The sequence below is a fragment of the Petaurus breviceps genome, unplaced genomic scaffold (assembly GCF_028583685.1).
Source record: "Petaurus breviceps papuanus isolate PSGF00001 unplaced genomic scaffold, PetGlider_PUasm1.0 76, whole genome shotgun sequence".
Lineage (NCBI taxonomy): Eukaryota > Metazoa > Chordata > Mammalia > Diprotodontia > Petauridae > Petaurus > Petaurus breviceps.
The window spans coordinates 26,697,517-26,721,724 of NW_027186473.1; the positions used below are offsets into that span (position 1 = coordinate 26,697,517).

At 34.4% G+C, this 24,208-nt stretch overlaps 1 protein-coding gene across 1 annotated transcript in view; it reads right to left on the reverse strand.

Annotated features, from left to right (window-relative positions):
- The window catches only part of UBA6 (ubiquitin like modifier activating enzyme 6), a 75,412-nt gene that overhangs the window by 33,799 nt on the left and 17,405 nt on the right, over positions 1–24,208 (reverse strand). The window contains exons 8-17 of the mRNA XM_069105327.1: positions 22,838–22,960; positions 17,236–17,359; positions 15,084–15,187; positions 12,478–12,540; positions 11,465–11,541; positions 9,481–9,547; positions 8,542–8,685; positions 5,139–5,206; positions 4,785–4,863; positions 1,209–1,289 (exon numbers count right to left, since the gene is read on the reverse strand). Coding sequence (XP_068961428.1) covers positions 1,209–1,289; positions 4,785–4,863; positions 5,139–5,206; positions 8,542–8,685; positions 9,481–9,547; positions 11,465–11,541; positions 12,478–12,540; positions 15,084–15,187; positions 17,236–17,359; positions 22,838–22,960 — 930 coding nt within the window. The remainder of the gene's footprint in view (positions 1–1,208; positions 1,290–4,784; positions 4,864–5,138; positions 5,207–8,541; positions 8,686–9,480; positions 9,548–11,464; positions 11,542–12,477; positions 12,541–15,083; positions 15,188–17,235; positions 17,360–22,837; positions 22,961–24,208) is intronic.

The window sequence follows — 24,208 nt, forward strand, 5'->3', positions numbered from 1 at the left end:
CCCACCATGGCGGCTTATAGTCAAGGATCTGTAAATACTTTCACATTATACATTAGTCAGGTTATAAGGACGGATTGTTCCAGCTGGAATGAAAAATGGTAAAGAGGGCATAAAACCAAATAAGAGAATGAAAAAGATCAGGTATTTTGCTTCCACCTGGATATAAACTTAGTTCTTTCTAGTTCTTTCTCTGGATGTACATATTTTCTCTCCATCATGAGTCTTTTGGGATTGACTTATATCACTGCATTGCTGAGAAGAGTCCAGTCTATCAAAGTTGGTCATCACACATATGTTTTGTCTGTAATTGTGTACAAATTTGTCCTGGTTCTACTCTTCTCACTCAGCATCAGTTCGTATAAGCCTCTCCAGGTAAATATGAAGACTGCCTGCTCCTCGTTTCTTATAGCACAATAGTATTCCATAACATGCATATACCACAACTTGTTCAGCCATTCCCCAATTGATGGGCACCCCCTTAATTTCCAATTCTTTGCTACCACAAAAAGAGCTGCTATAAACATTTTTGTACATATGGGTCTTTCTCCCATTTCTATGATCTCTTTGGGATATAACCCTAGGAGTGGTATTGCTGGATGAAAGGGTATAAAAGTATTTATAGCCCTTTGGGCATAATTCCAGATTGCTCTCCAGAAAGTCTGGATCAGTTCACAACTCCACCAACAATGCATTGGTGTTCCAATTTGCCCACATCCTCTCCAGCATGTCATTTTCCTGTTTTGTCATCTTAGCCAATCTGACTGGTGAGATGTGGTACCTCAGAGTTGTTTTGATTTGCATTTCTTCATGTGCTTATAGATAGCTTTAATTTCTTTCTCTGAAAACTGCCTGTTCATATCCTTTGACCATTTACCAATTGGGGAATGACTTGTATTCTTATAAATTTGACTTAATTTTCTGTATATTTTAGAAATGAGTCCTTTGTCAGAGACATAGGTTGTCAAGATTCTTTCCCAATTTCCCACCTCCCTCTTAATCTTGGTTACATTGGCTTTGTACGATTAGAATTATTTTAATAACTTCTGATAACCAGCTTTATCATTGCTGATTATCAACTTTATTACAAATAAAAAATTTTAATTTGATACCATTTGCTAAAGGTACCATAAAAATAAAAATTTCAAAGGTTACACAATTGAAGGTCAAATTATTAAAAGAAACAAGTATGTCAAAAGGATTTATCTTACCATTCCATTCTCTTTGCCAGTGCCAACCCCAAGAAGTGCAAAGTTTTTTAACATTTCACAACCTATTGCTCCACACCCAACCTATAGAAGAAAAAGCAAGAGGAGAAACTAAGTCATTGATTTAGGTGATTTTTTTTTTTGCAGGCAAGTCCAAACTTTATTTAAAACTCCATTTTAAGTTTAAAGTTATTAAACAAATCATAAAAAAAAAAAAACCAGTATAGCAAGCCTCAAATCTAGGAAGGATCTCATCTCCAAAATGAGACCTGCCTGAGCAGAAAGGAACATTACCAATTCTAAAAGGCAGTTGGTCAAAAAAACAAATTTATGTTTTCATACAGATGGACACAAGTTTATTTAGTGCCCATGGAAGATAAGCATTGGTGGAGAGGCAGGAGAAGGAAGGCAACTGGAGATCTCTCACACACTTAGGTTGCAACAGTCTTAGGTTCTTTCAGGGTCTGAGGGTCCTCTGTCAATTCTTCAGTGTGAGTCACAGCTAATATTTCCTTAGATAAATGGTTACTCAACTGTCATTTTCTTCAATAGATCTTAAAGGGCAAGTCTTTCACTTTCACAAAGTCTTCTTCATCAGACTTTTGACTTAAATGACCAGATTTAGGTGATTTTTAAAAAATGAAGAGGTTTTATCATAATGTTTTATAGAAATAAACATTCTAAATAACATTTACATGTTTATCTCAAATTCTTGAATATAAAAATGATCCAATTTATCTAATCTTTAATAAAAGAAATATGCTATAGTAAAACACACAAATAATTAATAATGATAATAAATTCAATTCCTTAAGTGGAAGGCAGTATCAGCTTCAAAAACGAAAACTTCAAATAAGAGCAAGATAATGATCTAATGTACTTAATAAATATAATTATATATAAAATAAAAACTTGAAAGACAATTTTTTTCATTTCAAATGCTCCTGGAACGTCATTTAAATACAGTAAATTAATGTATACCTTAAAAATGTTGCTGATTTTATTTTTGCAGGGACTTAGCTCTACAAATTTAGATACAGTAATGGGGATATGTAATGATATATATTTTATAGATATGTAAAGTTCATGAAAAATATCAATCTATCTCTAGTTTATTAATTGACACTCAATGCATTTCCTTTTAGCTTTTAAATAAAAGCACGTTGACAGTTATTTCGTTTTTTATCTTTGTATGCCACATCTAGCATAAAGCAAGTCTTAATAAGTACGTGCTGACTGATTACTTAACCCCAATTGCTTAGGGGCGGCCAGGAGGTGCAGTGAGTAAGAGCACCGGCCCCAGTGTCAGGATGACCTGGGATCGAATCCGGTCTCTGATACTTAGCACCACACCCAGAAATAACTGGCCATGTAACCTTGAGCAAGTTACTTAACCCCAATTGCTTAAAAAAAAAAAAACAAAACTGAGTATAATTGTTCAAGGGAAAAAATTAACATTCAATGAGATAGAAGACTTTCAAGTATTTTTGATGAAAAGACCAGAGGTGAACAGGAAATTTAACTTTCATATATGAGACTTAAGAGAAGCATAAAAAGGTAAACAGGAAAGGGAAACCCAAGGGACTTAAGTTTTAACTGTTTACATTCCTGCATGGGATGATGATATTTGTAACTCATAAGACCTTTCTCATTATTAGGGGTGGTTAGAAGGAGCATATATATAGACAGAGGGCACAGGTGTGAGTTGAATATGAAGAGATGACATCTCAAAAATAAAATTAAGGGTAAGAGCAGAATGTACTAGGAGAAAGAGAAAGGGAGGGGTAGAATGGTATAAATTATCTCACCTAAAAGAGGCAAGAAAAATCTTTTACAGTGGAGGAGGATAGGGTAGAGGTGAGGAGGAGTGAGTGAACATTACTCATCATCAGAAGTGGCTTAAAGAGGGATTAACATAGACATGCAACTGGGTACAGAAATCTATCTTACTTAGCCTACAGGAAAGTAGGAGGGAAAAAGGATAAGAGAAGGGGGTGGTAGTGGTGATAGAAGGGAGAGCAGCCTGGGGTAGGGAATAGTCAGAAGTAAAACACTTTTGAGGAGGGACAGGGTGAAAGGACAGAGAGAATAGAATAAATGGGGTGAGAAATTGGATGGGGGAGGAAAATAGAATAATAACTGTAAAAAAAAATTTGAAGCAACTTTCTCTGATAAAGGCTTCATTTCTCAAACATGTAGAGAACTAGGTCAAATTTATAAAAATAAGAGTTATTCCCCAACTGATAAATAAGTAAAAGATAGGATCAGTTTTCAGATGAAGTAATCAAAGCTATCTATAGCCAAATGAAAACACACTGTAAATCACTATTGACTGGAGAAATGCAAATTAAAACTATTTTGAGGTACTATCTCATATCTATTAGATTGGCTAATAGGACAGAAAAGATAAGTGACAAATGTTGGAAGGGATGTGGGAAAAATGAGACTTTAAGGCACTGTTGGTGGAACTGTGAACTGATTCTGTAGAGCAATTTGGAACTATGTCCAAAGTTCTATAAATCCATCAAGTGTATGCACTTTAACTAGAAATACCACCACTATGCCAAAAGTGATAAAAACGGGAAAAGGGACTATATAAACAAAAATATTTATAGCGGCTCTCTTCTGAGGGCAAAGAATTAGAAGTTAAGGAGATGTCTATCAATTGAGGAATGGCTCAACAAGTTGTGGTATGTGATTATGATGGATTAGTATTGTATTATAAGAAATGATGAGCAGGATGCTCTCAGAAAAACCTGGAAAGACTTGCATGGACTGATGCAAAGTGAAATGTACTGCATATAAAGTAACAACAATATTGTAAGATGATAATCTGTGAATGATTTAGCTCTTAGCTCTTCTCAGCAATACAACGATCTAAGACAACACTGAATACTTATGATGAAAAATGCTATCCGGGGGCGGCTAGGTAGCACAGTGAGTAAGTGCATCGGCCCCAGCGTCGGGAGACCTGGGATCAGTTCCGGCCTCAGATACTTGGCACCCACACAAAAATAACTGGCCGTGTAACCTTGATCAAGTTACTTAACCTCGACTGCTTTAAAAAAAAAAAAGAAAAATGCTATCCATCCCCAGAGAAAGAGCTGATGGTATATGAATATAGACTGAAACATACTTTTTAAAAACTTTATTTTTCTTGAAAAATTTTTTTTCTTGTCTATGTTTTCTTTCACAGAATGACTTATACAGAAATGTGTTTTACATGACTACAAATATATAACCTATATTGTATGAGCTGCCTTTTCAGTGAGGGGAGTGGGGAGGGAGGAAGGAAGAGAATTTGGAATTCAACATTTTTAAAATGAATGTTAAAAATTGTTTTTACATGTTAACTGGGGAAAAATAAAATACTAAATAAAAGCTAAAAAAAAAAAAAGATTAATGGCAGGAAATGTGTTTCTAGTTATGGAGAAATCTCTCCCCCGCCCCATAAAAAGAAAATTTCTAAATACTATATATAATGTCCATTTAGTATATCTGAGTCTCTTTTATTAAGTTAGTTACATGATACAGTCTAACAGTCTGAATGTACCATGTATTCCTATTATCTGTACTTACTAAGAAGACATTCAAATTTTGAAGCTTTTGGCACAAAGTGTCACCAACACAGGCTCTTAGTGCATCATATCGATCTCCTCTGCAGGAAAAAAACATAGCAGAAAGACAAATCAACATAAATAATTGTGCTGTTTTAAAAAATTGCCGTCTATAATAAAGACTTAATACTCATCACCACAGCACCTAAATGATCAGTTTGACATGAAGTACAAAACACCTGCTTGCAGTAGACCAAATACAGTGGAAGATACTTGTATTTTGAGAGATAAAATGATTGGCCAAAGGCAATTGGCAATTCATTTCATTGTCTCTTGTAAGCATATACCTATAAAGATATAAAGCAGAACCCTTTACCTTGGGAGGAATTCTTCACAGTTGGATTTATCCAGTGATTCAAACAGATCTGCTGCTTCAATATATAGCTATGAAAAAATAGAGAGTAAGCTTATTATTTAAAGTACTTTATTATACTTTTTTCTTTTAGAATCTCACAAATAACAATGACTTAATACTATACAAGGAAAATAAACCCTCCTATGAACCTAAAAAAAGAACAAAGAACAACTACTCTAGAAAATATATATATATATCACATGTATGCACGCATGAAGCTAACACAAAATTTAAGAGTAGCAGATAATTATGTTTTTAAAACAATCACTTTGGTCATTTTAGATAATACAGTCCACCTTTAATAACTTTAATTCCAGCTCCTTTTCAGGACAACAAAGAAAAAGGAAGGATGAAACTGAAAAAATCCAGATTTAGTAAGTTGAATAAACCTCTCCCTTGCTGTTTAAAGGACCAAATAATAACCAAACAATTATGGTATATAGTACCAGGTATGTAGTAATCATAATAAAACTGTGGTTATATTAGATAAGCTACTGAAAGTGAGAAATGGGAAATAAAAGAAAAGGCACTGACAAGTGTCACAGGATACAAAACAGCATTTTCAAAAGAAGAAAGGCAAGCTATTAACAATCATTTAAAAAAGGTCTAAATCACTAATAGTACAATGAAATGCACATTAATTCTGAGGTGTCACCTCACATTCATCAGATTGGCAAATATGACAAATGATCAAAATGCTCAGTGCTGAAAAAGTTGTAGGCAGACAGGCACATTAATGCACTACTGGAGAAGCTGAAAATTGATCCAACCATTCTGGAGAACAATATATTGTATGGAAAAAGTACATATTCTTTGAACAAGTGATACCCCTATTAGGCATGTATATCAAGGAAGGAAAAGTCAGAGGGAAATGTACAACATAAAAATATTTACAGCAGTACTTTTTGTAGTAACAAAAGAGCTGGAAGGAAAGTGGGTGCCTATTGACTGGAAAACGGCTGAAAGAACTGTGGTACATGAATATAAAGGAATGTTATTGTACCATAAAAAATAACAAATATGAAAGATTAAGAAAACTTGGGGAAGACTTCTACAAAATGAAGCAAAATTGCTTGCCTATGATTTATTTATTACAAGTGAGTGTTTGTTGGCAGGGATCGTGGATGGGTGAAGGAAGTTAGTGTGAGTGACAGAGATGCAAAAAGAAAAAGAACATCAATAAACCAAAAAGACAAAAGGAAATATTCAGAAGGGAACAGAAAAAGATTGCTACAGATTTGTTAAATTCAATAAACACTTAAACTAAACTGTTCTTCGTATGTTTGCTGATAACTATTAAGGTCATAATTTTTTTAAACAAGAAAAAAGGATAATTTACATGATAACGTTAATATAAAGAATGAATCAATTTGTTTTGGTAGAACACCACAACATGGGAAGGTACATTAAGGGGTCAAAGGGAGAAGGGGCTTAAAGGGAAGGGAGTGATGCATTGGGGTCAAATAAAGAGCTGGCAATGAAGTGAATGTGACCAATGTGGCCTCAGGAAGAGAAAAGCCTAAAGGCAAGTGGATAAAGAAGGGAATAGCAGAAATATTGAAAAAAAAAAAAAGGAAATAGGTCTGACTTCTACAGTGGGAAGCGATTCAGCTGGTGAATGCTCCTATGGGTGAAGAGAGATGTCAGTGAAGGAAGATGAAGTTCTTACACTATATGAAGTTTGGGAGATTTGGTGCTTAAAGTTTTTGAAGATGAAACTGGGAGAAGAAAAAAGGATAAGATATTTGCTAGTATTTTTATAGTACGTTAATTTCATCATCTATATAGTGATACCACACTGGGGCATTAGAACCAACATGAAGTTGGAAGAGAAACTTAACCAGAGGATATGCTGGAAGTGACAATTTCAAAAGCACCGTGGGGTCAATTTTAAAATAAGGAGACGATATTAAAATGGTTGGAAAAATCACCAATTGGAGAACTGCTGAACAAACTGTGTTATATGTATGTGATGGAATGACTGCTGTACTATAAGAAATGAAAAATATGAAAATTTCAGATAAACAAAGATTTTTATGAACAAGTGAAGAGAGTAAAACCAAGAAAATAATGTACCTAATGACTATAATAATGGAAATGAAAATGCTAAAAGGCAGATGTAGTCAAAATTAATCACAGTGAACAATCTTCATTTCACAGGATAAAGTATATATAGTTCCTACCAGATCAGAATTGGGCAAGGGATGAGTGGAAAAAGAAGTATGACCAAATTTGAAAATTATATATTATATGTACTGCCAGATGTAGCTGTGTCACTGGTTTATTATAACATTTTTCTTTGTTATAAGGAAGAGTTCAAAATTTAAAAATAAATGGGGGTGGGAAGGGAATAAATATAAAATGATGTGGTGGTGTAAATAAACAAAATGCATTATTTAAAAAAAATATATGGACATCCTTCTCCAATAACTTTTTCCTGGAAATACAACAAAGGTTTTTTTTTTTTCTTTTCCTCCTTCTGCGCTTCAAGAATAGTACCATTCCTAATTCTGTAGTCTTGTAGTTTCATATGCTCTATAACTAGCAAGAGAAACTGCAGGATCACGTAATCAAAGGCACCTCACATTTATATAACATATACCTCAGGGGTTCTAAACCCTTTTTCTTTTCTGTCATGTACCTCTTTGCAGTCTGGTGAAACATAGGATCCCTTTTCAGAATAATGTTTTTAAATGGACAAAATAAAAAGGATTTCAAAGGAAAACAATTATATTGAAATGAAATCCCCCAAATATGAAAAAGACAAGTTCAAAGACTCCCAAAATTCTTGATTTATGTTACATGCTTTCATAATACTGTTATAATATTAAATAAGATGGTAACCTGAAACTTAATACAGTCCAGTTTTTCTTAAACTGTGGGCTGAGATCCCATATGGGACAGTAACCCCTAGTTTAAGACATGCTGAAGGGGTCTTGAGTGGAAAAAGTTTAAGAGGCCTTGAATATAGTCAAAGAAACTGGTTAGAATTTCACATCCTCAGGGTGATGGGATAGACGCTTTAAAGATTGACTGTAGGACTGAAAGCTGAAAAGCTCTTTTTCTCTATTATACCAGTAAAGACCTTAGTGCCAGAAATATACTAAAGAATAGTGTCAAAGGGTAGATAGCACAGGATTTATCTAATATGGGGGCTAAATTTTAAATGCTGTTGCAACTACTTCCATAATGAAAGATTTGTAGGTAAGTATTCTCATCTTAAATTTATTTACAAAGAAATACAGTAATTTGCTTCATTACAATAATTTTTCAAGTTCGTCAAAACAAATTATTCAGGCTCTTCAGATAAAAGAATTCTTCCAAAATATTAAAATATAAAACAGTACCAAAATATAAAACTAACCCACTGGCATAAGGGAGAAAATTTTCCCGTCACAGCTTTCAATACTTCTTGGCTGGCAACCCCTCCTACTGCTGCAGCAAGTGGGGCTAAGAAGCCTTGGGCAGTCCAGGAGAGCCAATTCACAATGTCATGATCTACTTCAGGCTGAAAAATAATCCAGGAAAAATGATAAACGACAGTACTATTACAGGACAGATCATTTAAAACTTAACTGACAAAGGGAAAATTATGGGTCTACTTCTAAAAAGGTCGCTCAAAAAGTTTCTTATAAATGTACTTTAAAATTGTTTATGTAGTAAAAGTTGAGTTCACAACAAAATTCACATAAGCTTGTGGCTTATAATGTAAACCTTTTGTACACAGTAAGTACTTAGTAAACCTATGTGGTAGGTACTATTAGTGAAGTACTAGAGATACAAAGACAAAACTGACATAGACCCTCTTCTCAAGGAGTTTACATTCTACTGAGAGAGAAGGGGATGGTGGGGAGGGAACAGAATATTGTACACAGTTAAGTAAACATAAGACGTACACAAAATAAACACAAATTACTTTAGGACAGAGTATGGTACTAAAAAGTGGGAGAAACAGCAAAAGCTTCCTGAAGGAGGTGGCATTTGAACTATGCCTTTAAGGAGGCTGGAGTCCTAGGAGATGGAGGTAAAGAGGAAGAACATTCCAGTGGAGGGTTGATAGTTGGTGTGGAATGTCATATACAGGGAATCCACGGGAGTGTAGCAGAATTGTACATGAACAGTTCTATGACATCAACTTGGAAAGATAGGATAAAGTCAGAAGGTAAAGGGCTCTGACTTCCAAAGAATTCATATTTTGTTATTTTAAAGGAAACAGCCTCTGAAGTTTCCTGAGAAGGGGAGAAATTAGTAAATGTTGGTTAAATTGAAAGCCTACAGGTAGTAGCTTACAAAAAACACTTACCTTTTCTTGCAAAGTTGCACTTATAGATGTTGCTAGTTTTAATAATTCTACAGAATCTTGATGACATCTAGCATGTAATACAAAGAACAATCATTAAAAATTAATACACTTCAAATCATTATAATGTTATAGACATGGATTCATATTTAAACTAATTAACAGAGGAGACAGTGTAGTTGGAAGAAGCACACTGGACTTGGAGTCCAGAGAAGCCTCAGTTCAAGTCCCACTTTTGATACTTAATTAGCTGTGTAACTATCTTAATTTCTTTGAGTCTCAGTTTCCTTATCTATAAAATGGAGATAATAGTATCTTTCCCTCACATGGCTTTTGGGGTGCTCAAAGTAGAGAATATATAAATCTAAACTTTAAAGAAAATATATTAACCTTTGTAAACATTGAAGCATGACATAAATGCCCTCTATTATTACTTATGATAAATAATTTAAGGCAATAATTTCATTTAACATGTAATAATGATAATTCAACTATTTTTCTAATATTCCTGAATTTACTATCTGACCATGTCTAATATCATCAGTAGGACCTAATCATCCCAAAGGGGAAAAATTTCTCTATTAGTCATTTAAGGCTAGCTCCTTTTCCTGATTGATATCTTTTTCCTGATTGATTTTACGCTATTCCCATTGATGCACTCACAAAGTAGCCTATTTGCTGTTCTCTCCACATGACATTTCATCTCCTGCTTCTGTATTTTTGTCCATGTCCTATGCTAGAAGACTCAGCTGAGATTCCACCTCCTACTTGAGACCTTTCCTGAAACATATTAGTTAGTTAGTGTTCTCCCTCTTATTTCCACTGAAACTCTTTTGTATCTATGGCGTATCTGTTTCTCTGTACACCTGTGCTATCGCTATAATAGAAAGCAAGTTCTTTGAGAATAAGGGCAATTTCATTTTTATCTTTATATCCCCAGAACTCAGCACTGTTCTTGGTACAACAAAGGTGCTTAATAAATGTCATTGATTTGAATTTACTCTCCTTATCAAAGATTAGCTTTTAGAAAACTTTTTTAAATGGCTCAAAAAGAAAACACCTGTTACCAAGAAGAGGAAAACAGACTTTATCTGTATATCCTGCGAATTTCAGAAAAGGAACAAGAACGTACCAAACTGAGCTTAAGAGATAAATAATTATTGGAATGGCTCTAAAATCTGGCCCATGTGACAACTTTCTCAAGCATTTCTACCAAATTCAGCCTTAAAAATGTTCTCTTTGTATCATAAAACCTAGCTGAATTTCCTAACAACATACATGGTAAGCATGACATAGATTTGGAACTTGAGGTTTAGTGATTTAAAGTAAAAAAAAAAAAAAGCTACTAAATAATGGAAACATGATTACCAGAACACTTAATGTCTAAGAATTAGGATGACATCCAAAGGTCCAATGCTGAAAAGACTACTCCGGATATGGTCTGATCAGGGCAGGGTATATCTCTATCTGTCTATGATACTGTAGGACAACCACCTCCCTTAGGTCTTGACTCTGAGTCCAAATGTTCTTGCCACTATGCCATACTGCTTCTTTACTGTATTCATTTTGATTTTAAGTTACCTTTGTCTCATGTAGATATAGAATCTAACATATAGATTATGTCAGAAAAGTGCAAAAAAAAATTACTGAATTTTGGTTTAAACTCACATGGACTACAAAACAAAACAAAGCTACATTCTAGAACTTAAAGGCTAGAACTAAAAAAGTTTATTTATCAGCAGCTACCACATATGGGTACTTTAGGAAATGATGATTCACTGGGCAAAGAGTAGGCCCTTATAAATTGTTCTGTAAACCCTGGCACAGTGCAGGTGATCAGTAATTACCAAAAGAAAAAAAAGAAAAGAAGTGATTGCCTTGTTTCACTTTGTTCCTTTTCAGTCAAAAAAGGACAACTCTTTTGTTAGGTGATTAAGGAGTTCAAATTTCAATTAACAGACCCAAGACGCCACTCAAAAAATATTACCCAATATTTGGCTTTCGATTGTAGTTTTCCTGGAATTGGTCCAGGGCAAGCATGGCAGCATGGATCTGCAGAGGTGCCTATTCAGAAGAAAAATGGAACCACAATACAGAATCAATACACATTTTTATTCTTAATATTTGGCATTAAAAATGACAATGGCGTACAAGGTTAGAAAAGGAAAAAAAGAAAGCTTCAAGTTCTTGTCTCTCATTTTATAGATGAGGAACATAAGCCTCCAAGAGAAAATATGCTCAAACCTCTAGTGCTAGAAAGGAATCTGGGAAGGCCATCTAGTCAAATCCCATTTTTACCCAGTAGGGAATCAGAAGTCCAGGATGTAAAGTGACTTGACAAGGCCACATAGCAAATTAGTAGAGGTAGATTTACCACCAGAATTTAGGTCAGATTACTCTCTACTTCTTATTCTTATCCCCCCCATCCTTGCAGCTCTGCAACACTACACTGGAGTTTTGCCTTTGATATAAGGCCTGTATACTGAGTAGATCCCCCATCATTGTTCTGTTCTTTTATATATTCCTTTACCTTCTGCTTCTAGTTACAAAAGAATGTGAATGAGCTGAAACCACAACTCTTTCCTCCAAGAAATGTTGAGAATTATTTTTATACTTTTTGTACATTTAATTCAAGCTATATATTTGAATCAATAATTATATCAAATGCCTATTAAAGCATCTAACAAAAGTGTTAAATCATAAGAAAAAGATTTTATATATGTGTATATGTGTGTATGTACACACACACAATAGAATTTAAAAGTGACAGTTTGAAAAATCACCTAAGCTTATTTCATGTATTTGTATATATATAAAAAAATAAGGTGACTACCAATATAACTATTTTACTGAAGGCCCAATTTGCACATAAAGCCAGGATTTTGCTTGGAAAATATAAACAGGACCAGTTAAAATTTCTTGGGATAATATAATATTTATATAAACACAAAAATATATTCTATTTTAAAATAGATAGATTCTCTATAAAGTATTAATTACCTCAGGTTTGCTAAAATCAGCAATAAGGCATGTTGGATGTTTTATTTGTTTCTCCAGGCATTCCTGACAGAAAAAAAAAAGACAGCAGAGCAAATGATAAGGTACTTAAGCTTTACTAAAGTATATTGTTATAAATCAGATAACTGACACCGGTAAGAAAAGTTTCTGAAGAAATGAATTTTAATGGCATACAAAGTAGGGAAAATTAATGAATACTCTTTCTGCCTGTTCTGAGAAATAATTTCTATATAAATCAATGAGAAAATGGGTAAAACAGTAGATAAAGAGCTGGGGCTTTGGAATAAGAAAGGGTTCAAATCCAGACTCTAATACATCCTGGCTAAGTGACTCTGTGCAAGTCATGGAACCTAGGAAACCTCTCTAAGATCAATATTATTGTTAATATGCCTTGGAAGAGGAAATTTCCTCACTGGGAATTTTCTGCACCAGTGAAATGATAGGTTGAAACAACAACAAAAATCTTTCATTATGTGTCCATTTATCCAGGGGTTTGAAAGAAGCTAAGGTTGATTCTGAAAGATATTAGACTGTGGGCAAATAATATCAAAATAAAAAATATCAGCCTTTCACATTTCTGCCATACATGTTCTTTTCTCCTCTTCTCTCCCTTCACTTACATTAATAAGTCTATTCAGATGACTCTACTGATTCATGTATCTCTTCATTCGGTAGATTTCAGATGAAATCTACTGGCCTGGGCCTACTCTTTCTAATGAACTCCCATTCCTGTTCAACTGCTTGTTGAACCTATCTACCTATATATACTTACCTCAAACCTAATATGTACAAAACAAAATTATCTTACATGATGATGACTCAATCACTTCAACTATCCTACAGTATGCTAAGGTCATAACTAGTCTTTTTCAAAAAAGAACAAACAAGAACAAAGGAGAAATAGTAAAATTGCAAACTTGTTATATAGTTTGTTTCTAAAAAATCAAACAAAACCATATTAAGTTTATTCCAGTTGCTCAGATTTACAACTTTAGAGATATCCTTAACTCTTCCTTCTCTCTCACTACATTTATCTGATGTCAAAACTTGCTAGTTCTAGCTCCATACCACCTCTCAAATCTGTACCCTTCCCTCCACTCATACAGTCTAATTCAAACCTTCATTAACTCTTGCCTGAGCCTGGGCAATTGAAAACAATCTGCTTGGTCTCCTTGCTTACAGTCTTTCCCTTCTCCAAAAGATCCTTCACACAGAGGCCAAAATAATATTTCTACACTCCCCTCCTTAAAAACCCTCAGAAGCTCCTTGTGCTCTCTAGAATTAAATTCTCCTCAGGTTGGTACTTTAGGCCTTCTGCAATGTGGTTCCAGCTTATCTTTCCAACCATACTTTACATTACTCCTTTTCAGGCTATTCTGTATTCTGACCAAACCTGAATACTTGCTGTTCTACAAACTCAAGATGACATGCATTCATATAAGTGTTCTTGGAGGTCTGAAATGCATTACTGTCCCTAGAATTCTTGCTTCCCCTTTAAGATGTAGCTCAGGTACCACTTTGCCAACCCAGTATATAATTCCTACGCTGCAATATTTTTTTTTCTCATGCTAAGCAAACAACTCTTTTCCAAGTTCCAAAAGTTCCTGACACTGAAGAAGTGCTCTTCTTAGTCTCAAAGGAGGGCTACTAATATATTTTCTTTAGACAGAAGAGATTCATATAAGCCCCATCAGAAGACCACTATCCTATTCCCCAAAACATACATTCCCTGTATTATTCTTTTATAAGACTTAAGAAAACATTTCAAACATTCCTATTAAACTTATGAACAAATTTAACTGAAATGCGTAATATCACTTTCTAGCTAACCAAAAAACACTCTTAAGTTATACTGACGCTCTGAATAACAGGAAATAAATCTAGTTCTAGAACCTCCTTGCTTCATCATATTTGGTATGTGTGTTTTGCTACATTTCTTGGAAATAAAGCAAAAACTTCATTAATTAAAAGGCTAATGCAATGGAATGTTCTGGTTAACAAATATCTGGTTAATAGGGTTCAAACACAAAATTCTTTTTATTTGCAATGCAGAACTTTAGTACTGAAAGGGACTTTCTGAAACACCCAACTTCAAGTTTCTTATAGGTAAAGAAATGAGTGATTCAGAGAAGGGAAGTACCTTACATTTGTTGAAAATCTTTTAAAAAATTACATTAGCACACACTCTTGAAATAATAAGTACAGTATACAGAATATAATTTCATAGGACACAGAAATGGGACAATAGTGACCATTCTCTTCCTCATTTCTTAATAAGGAAGCTAAAGCTTAGAGCAAGTTAAGTAAATTTTTCCAGGGTACTGAAGTTATTGACTTAAATTCAATCTACTTCCAGAAGATTACTAGCAAAGTTTAAAAAAAAAAGTAAATTCTGGAAACAGTTTGTTTTCTTATAATTTACTTCCTTCTCCTTGATGTGGAATGATTAAAAAACAAAACAAAAACAATTCTAGATGAGGGTCCAATCAGTCTGCTAATGATAGAAGATATACTGCTTTCTACTTGTTCAACAGGTATTCTTTTAACCACGAAATATGGATATGTATGAAACAAAAGAAAATACTTACAAAACAAAATATCTGAGATGTCTTAACTTGAACAGCTATACCTCCGTGTAAGTATGGATCCATTTCTGTAGTATCACCAATACTGAAAGAGAATGGTGACAACACTGAAAAAAAAAAGAAAATACAGAAACCATTATACCATAAAAAGGATTTATATCTGCATAACCATTTCCTCCCTAAACTTTATTTCTCCTTTAAGTCAAGCATCAAACCAATTTTAAATTTTGAACTATATTCTATTTCAAGCAATTATCTACCAGGTTTTATAATGTTAACTTACCTCAATATGAAAGGATATATTAATTAAAAAATTTAAAAGTTATTTTAAAAACCTAAATATAGGTTATGCTCCTAAAATTACATCTTTCAAAGAAAAAAAAGTGATATATTTGTATAATTAAAAATAATATCAATTATAGTACACAAGCATAAGCCAGATTTTGGGAGAAATTTTGTTTTATATTTGGGTCAATATGATATAATATACAAAAAAAGATAGCAGAATTATGTGGAAAACTAAAGGGTAAAAAATGTTAGAGATAGCTAAAGTACCTGCATTTTAACTCTCTTTTAGTACCTAAAGATAAAAAGCTTAAGAGAAGGAAAGCATTTTAGAGGTCATCTAGACCAACTCTCTCATTTTCACAGATGTGGAAACTCTAGTCCAATGAGATTAGGCAATTTTCTCAGTCACAGAGGTAGGATTCCGAACCCAGATTCTTGGACTCCAAATCAGAGGATTATATCCATAGAATGATTACAAAATTTTTAAAGCAGATGAGCTCAATTATTGTTTTATTGGTAGTTAGCTATGATCTCCCATTTATAGGGGGCTTTAAGGTTTACAAAGAGCCTTTTCTCACAGCTACCAAACAGTGCAAGTATGATGGAATCTTAGTGTTTTCTAGATCAGTGAACCAAAGTTGATAGGGTAACGTGACTTGGCACAGCCATACAGTTTAGAGGAGAAACTCAAAACCACGCATCCTACCTACAAGCTCAGTATTCTTTCTGCTATCTTAAGCTGACCCTCTATTTTATTTGTAATACTTAAATCTGGTTTACTAGGTTTTTTGGTGTGAAACCATTTAATACTAATAATCAATAGCAACATAAAATAGTTAAACATTACGTTAAGTTTGAAAAGCATTCTACATGTTATCTCATTTAATCTTCACAACTAGAGTCATTAATATTTACAGCTTACAAATGAGGAAACTGAGGCTCAAAGAGATATATGTAACTTACTTGTCCCTGGTCACAGATCTAATAATTTCTAAAGATGGGATTAGAATTCAGGTTACTCTTCTTTCCAAGTACAGAACTTTTCCCCACTACGCTAATTTCTCAAAATGTTAAGCTGTATTTCCTACCAAGTAGAATCCCTATATCAATCTACCATATAACATAGTCTGAATAAACATTTTTCATCCCACTTAGTTTTTACTCTGGGATAATGATAAGCTCTTTTGAGAAATGGTTGATATTTCACGAGAAGGCTCTGCAATATTCTCTGGTAGTCAGCATAATGCCACTACAAACAGGAATATCTAAATGACCTCATCTACTGGGAGTTATTTCTTCAATTTGGATTCTGTGGTAGACATGCTCCATGAAAATGGCAAATCCCTTTGATGAGCTTCATGCCTCGTTTCATATTGACAGAAACTATGTATTATTTTTAATGATCCCAAGTACCTCCTTGAAACAAATAAAAAAAAAAACACCGATATTCACTCAATGATGCTATAGGGTTGTACCACAATCTCTTAAGAAATCAAGCATGGTTCACTGTAAGGACAAAGGAGAGGTGGATAGTAGTAGTATGCTATATAGCATTTTAGCAACAAACTACAGAGAAGCTGTGTAAAGGACATCGTATGGAAAAGGAAATGTCAGACATGTGAAAGCAAAAGATAAATGATGGACAGATTATGTTTCACTAAGTATTCATGAAATATGAAGAGATTTAGAGTAAGGTTCCCAATACGTTGGGGGAACACCTACGGAAGGTTTATGAGTATATGGATAAGACTTGCAAAAGATAAGAAAGTGAATGGACTGTAATTTCTATTACAATAGGGTACCAGAACTTACATCAGTGGGATCACAGATCCAATTAAAGTACTTAGAACACATGCCATCTGCTTACCAGTTATTTGTTTTATGGATCCATTTAAACCTGTCATCCCATTTATTTCTCGAAATGTTACCAAATTTCCTGTCTCAAGTTTGTGTGGATGATTTTCAAGACAAGTTACAATTCCAGGATTTGCCTGAAAATAAATTAGTCAGAAGGTTAATGAAGAAAGAAAATCTTTCAAAGACCAGCCTCAAGTATCTTTAGTTCAAATTCTTGCCTAGTCACTTAAAATTCCTTTAACAGCTAATACAACAAAATTCAAATGGGGGAAAAAGATTTGGAGAATTTTACTTGTAGTTTAACAAAGCAATATACAGAATAAACAACTGACAGATTGGTGAAAGACATACCAGGCAATAGTAAAATAGAAAAAAGAGAAAATATCTGCTATCATAATGAACCACAAATCTTTTAGATACATGCTATTTTTAACATTTTTTCTTAAAAACAGGGTAAGAAAAGCATATATTATACATGGATATATTCACAAGCATATAATTCAAGTGACAGGAAGCTATAACCCTATTATGCTTTAATCAGGTTCTAGTTAATAATACATGTAACTTTGGTGTCTACTTCACACAGAAGTTAAAGAAAGTTACTGGATGAAATAAATCATTGGATGAAAGGTTATATAGATGACAATACAGAAAAAAATGTTACAAAAAGTTAAGTGTTTACTAGAGTCATTTAAAAAAGTATTATATTTACCTCTTTTTTTTTTTTTTTACCACAGAGATTTATCAAGGACCAAATTAAAGAATGAGAAATTTGCTGTTTGTTAGACAATGAAGATGATATTTCTAACTTTGGGGCTAATTAAAATTGAAGTAAGCAACCTAGCAAAGTTTAAGAAATTAAAAAAAAAATTTGGAAAATTATTCACATAATTTTGGTTTTCTAAAAGTGGAAGAGTAAATAAGGTGAAATTCTATTCTGCATCCAGTTCATATTAATAGGTAGGGATTTGTTGGGGGGTAAAAATGATGGGAACCTTGGGATGAAGTTACTACTTCCTCCTAGAACTTGTAGAATGCTGGACATAGGTCATAGAATTTAGCAAGCCAGATCTCAAAGGGCTGTTGTACATAAAGATAGATAAGGATGATAGGCAGGATCCCTTGGTCCAAAATTCTACAGAGGAAGTCAATCCTAAAAGGAATGAGACACTCTCAAAAATAAAATTCTAAACACAGAAAAAATTTTAACAATAATTCTTATGAGGAAGAAAAGGAGCTTTCTCAAGAGACTATTGTATATTCACAGAAACTTAGAAATCAAGTTGGATTTTAAAAAGATATACACAGAAGATAGAGCAAAGGCAGGTAACAAAGGGCATGGTCTTACAAAAATAAGGAGAAAGATGTTCACCCTGGAAATCACAGAACAAAAATGACTACCTAGGAGGTAGCCAATACAAATAGGGAGATAGTAAGAGAGCACTTAGTTGCCACCCTTGATGAATTCACATCTTATGTCCAGATGTGAGAAAATTAAGACATGACTTCTTTGTGTCCCAGGCTGGGTCTGATTAAGACCAGCTGTCTTGTAATTTAGGTTCAAAACTGGAATGAAATGAGACATTTGAAAATAATTTGACAGTTAAAAAAAGATTTACTTAGTTATGGCTAGAGAAGAATATTCAACAAGGATAGGGATCAAAGACACCTTGAATAGATTTGGCTGAGCTTTTCTGTCTGAGTTGCTGACTATGGTCTACCAACCAAACAGCAGAGAACTCTTGGAGCTCCTTATGGCACCTTTGTACTCAGGTAATCAGAAAGGGATATCAACAGTCTGAGCTTTAGTCCCCTCAGAAAACCAAGCAAGATTCAAGGGCTGATCACTCCCTTTTAAGGAAAAATTAGCCTGACTTGCCTAGTGGAGGGGTTAGGATAATGCTTTTAGCAGCATGCTATTGTCAGTGATTGTGTGAAAGGCCATGTAAAACAAAAGTTGTAAAAGACTGGGCAATGGCAAATTTTTCAAATTTTTTTTTCTTTTAGGAGGGGGAAGGCAGGGCACTTGGGGTTAAGTGACTTGCCCAAGTTCACACTGCTAGTAAGTATTAAGTATCTGAGGCCAGATTTGAACTCGGCCGGTGCCCTATTCACTGTGCCATCTAGCTGCCTCAAGTTTTCTAATTTTTTAAAAAGGGAGGAGACACAGTTTTCAAACTATATTGATGGTGAGAGTGACTAATATCTTGAGAGAAATTGTCATTACAAGGATCTAGCACAGCTTCATCAAGTTCAGGTCATGCAAAAGTAACTTTATTTTCTTTTTTGACAGGGTTATTAAGTTGACAGATCAAAATCATGTTATAGCAGTATGTTACCTAGAAACATTTGACAAAGTATCTCATGCCATTCTTGTGTACAAGATGGAGAGATATATTCTAAATAAGACAACTGGATGAATTTGTAACAGGTCAACTGCACAAATTCAGAATAGTTGTTAATAGTTAAATGTCAATCTGGAAGTTCTCCAGTGCAGTAGCTCAAGAATCTGCACTTTCTAATATAATCACCAATGATTTGGATAAAGACATATAGGGCAGGCTCATCAAATCTGAAGACAACACTAAACTCTCAGTCGGTCTGGAAATGCATGTTTATTAAGAGCCTGATATGTGTCATGTTCTGTATTGGGATACAAAGAAAGGTAAATTATAGTCCCTGCCCTCAAGGAACTCACAATCTAATAGAGACAACATGCCGACAACCACATACAGAGAGGCTACATAAAGAATAAACTGGAAATAACCAACAGGGCAGAAGCACTAAAATTAATGCAGATCAGAAAAGGCTTCCTGTAGAAGGGATTGTAAGTCAGGAGGAAGAGATGAGCAGGAAAAGAAATCAAGACATGGCAGGTAGTGAGGAAAAATGCATGGAGTTGGGAGATAGAGTGTCTTGTATGAGGAACAGCAAGATGGTCAGTGTCACTGGGTTGAATGTGGAGGGAGGATGGGGTGTGTGTTTAAAATATAAGCAGATTGGAAAGGTTTGGTATAGTTGTGAATAGGGCTTTGAATAACAAACAGACAATTTTATATTTGATTTTGGAGGTGAAAGGGAGTCACTAGAGTTGACTGAGTAGCAGAGGCGTAAGTAGAGGTTAACATGGTCATGTAGAATAGAAAATGGACTCAAATGGAGAGAGTCTTGTAGCATGGAGGCTGCGGAGGCCAACAAGCAGGCTTCTGCAATAGTTCAAGGGTGAGGAGATGAGGGCCTGTATCAGGCTGGTGACAATGTCATCAGAGGAGTGAATGGAGTATACTAAGATAAAAACTGTAAGGGAGGGGCGGCCAGGTGGCTCAGCGAGTTAGAGCACTGGCTCCAGTGTTGGGATGACCTAGGGATCGAATCTGGGCTCAGATACTTAGCACCACACGCAGAAATAACTGGTCGTGTAACCCTGAGCAAGTTACTTAATCCCAATTGCTTTAAAAAAAAAAAAACTGTAAGGGATAGGTAACACATCAGATAAGTATTAGGAGCCAAGAAAGACCCTGACATTTTAGAGCATAGGGTTGATATTTATATAAGAGTATATTCAAGAGGGACAGCTGTAAAGTCTTCAGACTTAAAAAATTCACCTTCTTAAGTACAGAATGGAAGAAGCAGATTGGACAGAAACTTGTCTCAAAAAGATCTGGGGGCAGCAGTATAAAGTAGCATCAAAAAAAGTAAATGATATCTTGGGCCGCATGAAGAAAGACAGAAGTTCCAGGAACAAGGATGTGATGCTCCCTCTTGTATTCTGCCCTAGTCAAACTACATCTGGAGTATGACATCCAGTTATGGGTACCTCAGTTTAGAGATACTGATAAGAAAGAGACCATAGAGAAAAGGGTAACGAGGACAGTGTAGAGTTATGGCTCCATGTCACATGAGGATTAGCTGAAGAAACTGGGGATGGTCAGCCTGGAGAAGAAAAGTCTCAGGTCCTAAAGATCTGATAGCAGTCACCAAGCATCCAAAGGGCTATCATGGGAAAGATTAGATTTGTTCTGTTAGATTCCACAGGGCACATTGAGGAATAATGGGTAGGAGTGACAAAGAAGAAAATTTAGGCATAATGTGAAGAAAAAAGTGCTTTGACAATTATAGATGTTTAAAAGTGGAATCTACTGACTCAGTAAGTGGGTTCCCTCTCACCAGAGGTCTTCCAGCAGAGACTAGATAACCACAGTTCAAAGTATGTTATAACAGAAACATCTTTTGGATATGTTTGGACTGCTGAGGTCACTTCCAACTTACGATTCTATTTTACTGTGCTTTATTCTGTTTTTATTTCCTCCTTCCTAGAATAAGAGTGCTAGATCAGGTCATTACTGAAATCCTTTCTCTTTTTGATTTTTTTTTTTTTTGCCTTTTGGAGGGCAATTGGGGTTAAGTAACTTGCCCAAGGTTACACGGCTAGTGTTTTTGTGTGTGTATGCTAAGTGTCTGAGGTCAGAACCGAACTCAGGTCCTCCTGACTCCAGGGCTGGTGCTTTACTCACTGTGCCACCTAGCCGCCCCTTCTCTTTCTGATTTAACACAGCAAACTTAGAATCATAATTAAATGTCATATATAAATATGCAATGAAGGACAGACTAAATGCCACATTAAAAAAACGGGCAAAGAGCACATGATGGCATGTTGAGTATAAAATGTCACTGCAGGAAAATCTTTTTATAAAATTTATTTATCTACTTTTAATTTGCAACATTCAATTCTACAAGCTTTCAAGTTCCAAATTTCTCCTGCTCCCTCTCCACCGCCAACTCCCTCTATGGAGGCATGCAATCTGATTATAGGCTCTACAAATACCTTAACTTTCAACATTAATCAAGTTGTACAGAAGGATTACAACCAATGGAATGAACAATGAGAAAGAAAAAACAAAACAAAACAAAAGAGTGAGAACAAGTAGTTTGCTTCAACCTGCACTCAGACTGTAATTCTTTCTCTGGATGTGGATAGCCCTTTCTATCATGAGTCTTTTAGAGTTTTCTTACAGTCTTACATTGCTGAGAGGAGCCCAGTCTGTCAGTTAGTCATCACAGATACAATGTGTCTGTAATTGTGTACAATGTTCTCCTGATTCTACTCCTCTCACTCGGCATCAGTTTATATATGTCTCTCCAGGTTATTATGAAGTCCATCTGCTTCTCATTTCTTATAGCATGATAGTATTCCATTACAATCATATACCCCTCTATACCGAACAGAGTATACTTGAATGGCCATGGCTGCTGAAAATATCACTTGGTGTTCAACCTTTTGGTGAAGAGCCTCTCCAAAAAACTTAAAACTGTCATCCTGTGATGACAGACATACCATTGGTAGCCATGTCCACACTCAGTGACTTCCCAGGTTTGTACTACCTGTCAGAGCTTGTGTTTCACTGCATAAGTGAATTTCAATTACCTAGAGAAACTAAACTCTGTGTTATTAGGTTTCAAAGGCTTTGGCAGAAGAATGAATGCAATATTACAGAAAGATAATTCTAATATCTTTCATCTATCTCTATCACATGAAGGTAATGGTGTCAAATTAACAAGTATTAAAAAATTACTACATAAATGTTTGTTAAGTTTGAAATTCAATCTCTTACTTGGGTTATGCTTGAAATGAAGATTTCTTTTGGTTCTTCTCCTGACGTATCTAGCACTTCAAATTCTTCACCAAAATCACAAAACAAACGTGACCAAATGCCAAATACATCTGCACTGATGAACTGCAAAATAAGACATAAATACAAGCACATTCTCAAACAGCATGAGCTAACATTAACATTATGTTTTAGAGATCACAAAGTGTTTTTTTCATGACAACCCCAGGAAAAAATAGTGCAAGGCAATATTAACTCTATTTTATTGGATTTTGTTACTAAATAATCATGGGTATTGTCTCAAGATAATCTCAGAATTATGGGTTAAATATTCCTTTTGGAACAAGTAAACCATTAAAAAAAACTACTTGCACATCCATTAATTTAGGTGTCAAAACTCTTGGTATGTCATTAGTTATAGTATTTATAAAAATGTATAACAAAGTACATCTTCTATATTCTATAACATAAATCTACCTCAAATTTGTAAGGCAAACTTAATAAATACTTGCTGATTGTCTAATTCCTGACTTAATGGCTACCATACCAGTTTCTCAACAAAGTCAGATTTTAGTCCATTTGCAACAATTTTATTATTAAAGGTTTTTACCAAAATTATACAATAAAATAACAATTATCGAAAATACTTGGTACTGGTTAAAAACTTGAAAAGTAGGGTTAACAGACTCCAAGAATATATACTACTAGGAGCAAGACTACCATTTTGAGTAAAAAATTTTTGGGAAAACTGGAAAGTTATTTGGCCGAAATTAGTTTTAGATCTGAATTTTCTATCATGTATCACAATAGGCTCCAAGTGGATATGTGACAATTTAAAGGGTCACATAATTTTTAAAAATCATGAGAGAAGGAAGAATTTTATACAATGATGGTTAGTTGAGACCTTTTTTTTGACCAAACAAGGAGTAGAGATAATCACAAGAGAAAAAAACAGACAACTTTAAATACATAAAATTAAAAATTTTTTGCATGAACAAAAGCAATGCAGCTAAAACTAAAAAAAAAAAAAAAACTGGGAAGAAAACTCCATCAAACATTACTGATAAAAGTTTAATGTGAAGACATTAGAAAATGATACAAAGACTAAGCATTATAGTTCCCTGAAGATAAGTGATCAAAGGGTTATCAATAGCTTCAAGAGAAGAAAGTAGCACCAATGATCATATGAAAATGCTCTAAATCACTAATAAGAGAAGGACAAGCTAAATTAATTCTGGGATTTCATACAAATATGTACCAAAAATTAGTTAAGAAGGTAAAAGATGGAAAGTCAGTACTCAAAAGATTGTGGAAAGACAGGCACATTAACATGCTACTGGTGAACTGGTTCAATTATGTTGGAAAAAAATTTGG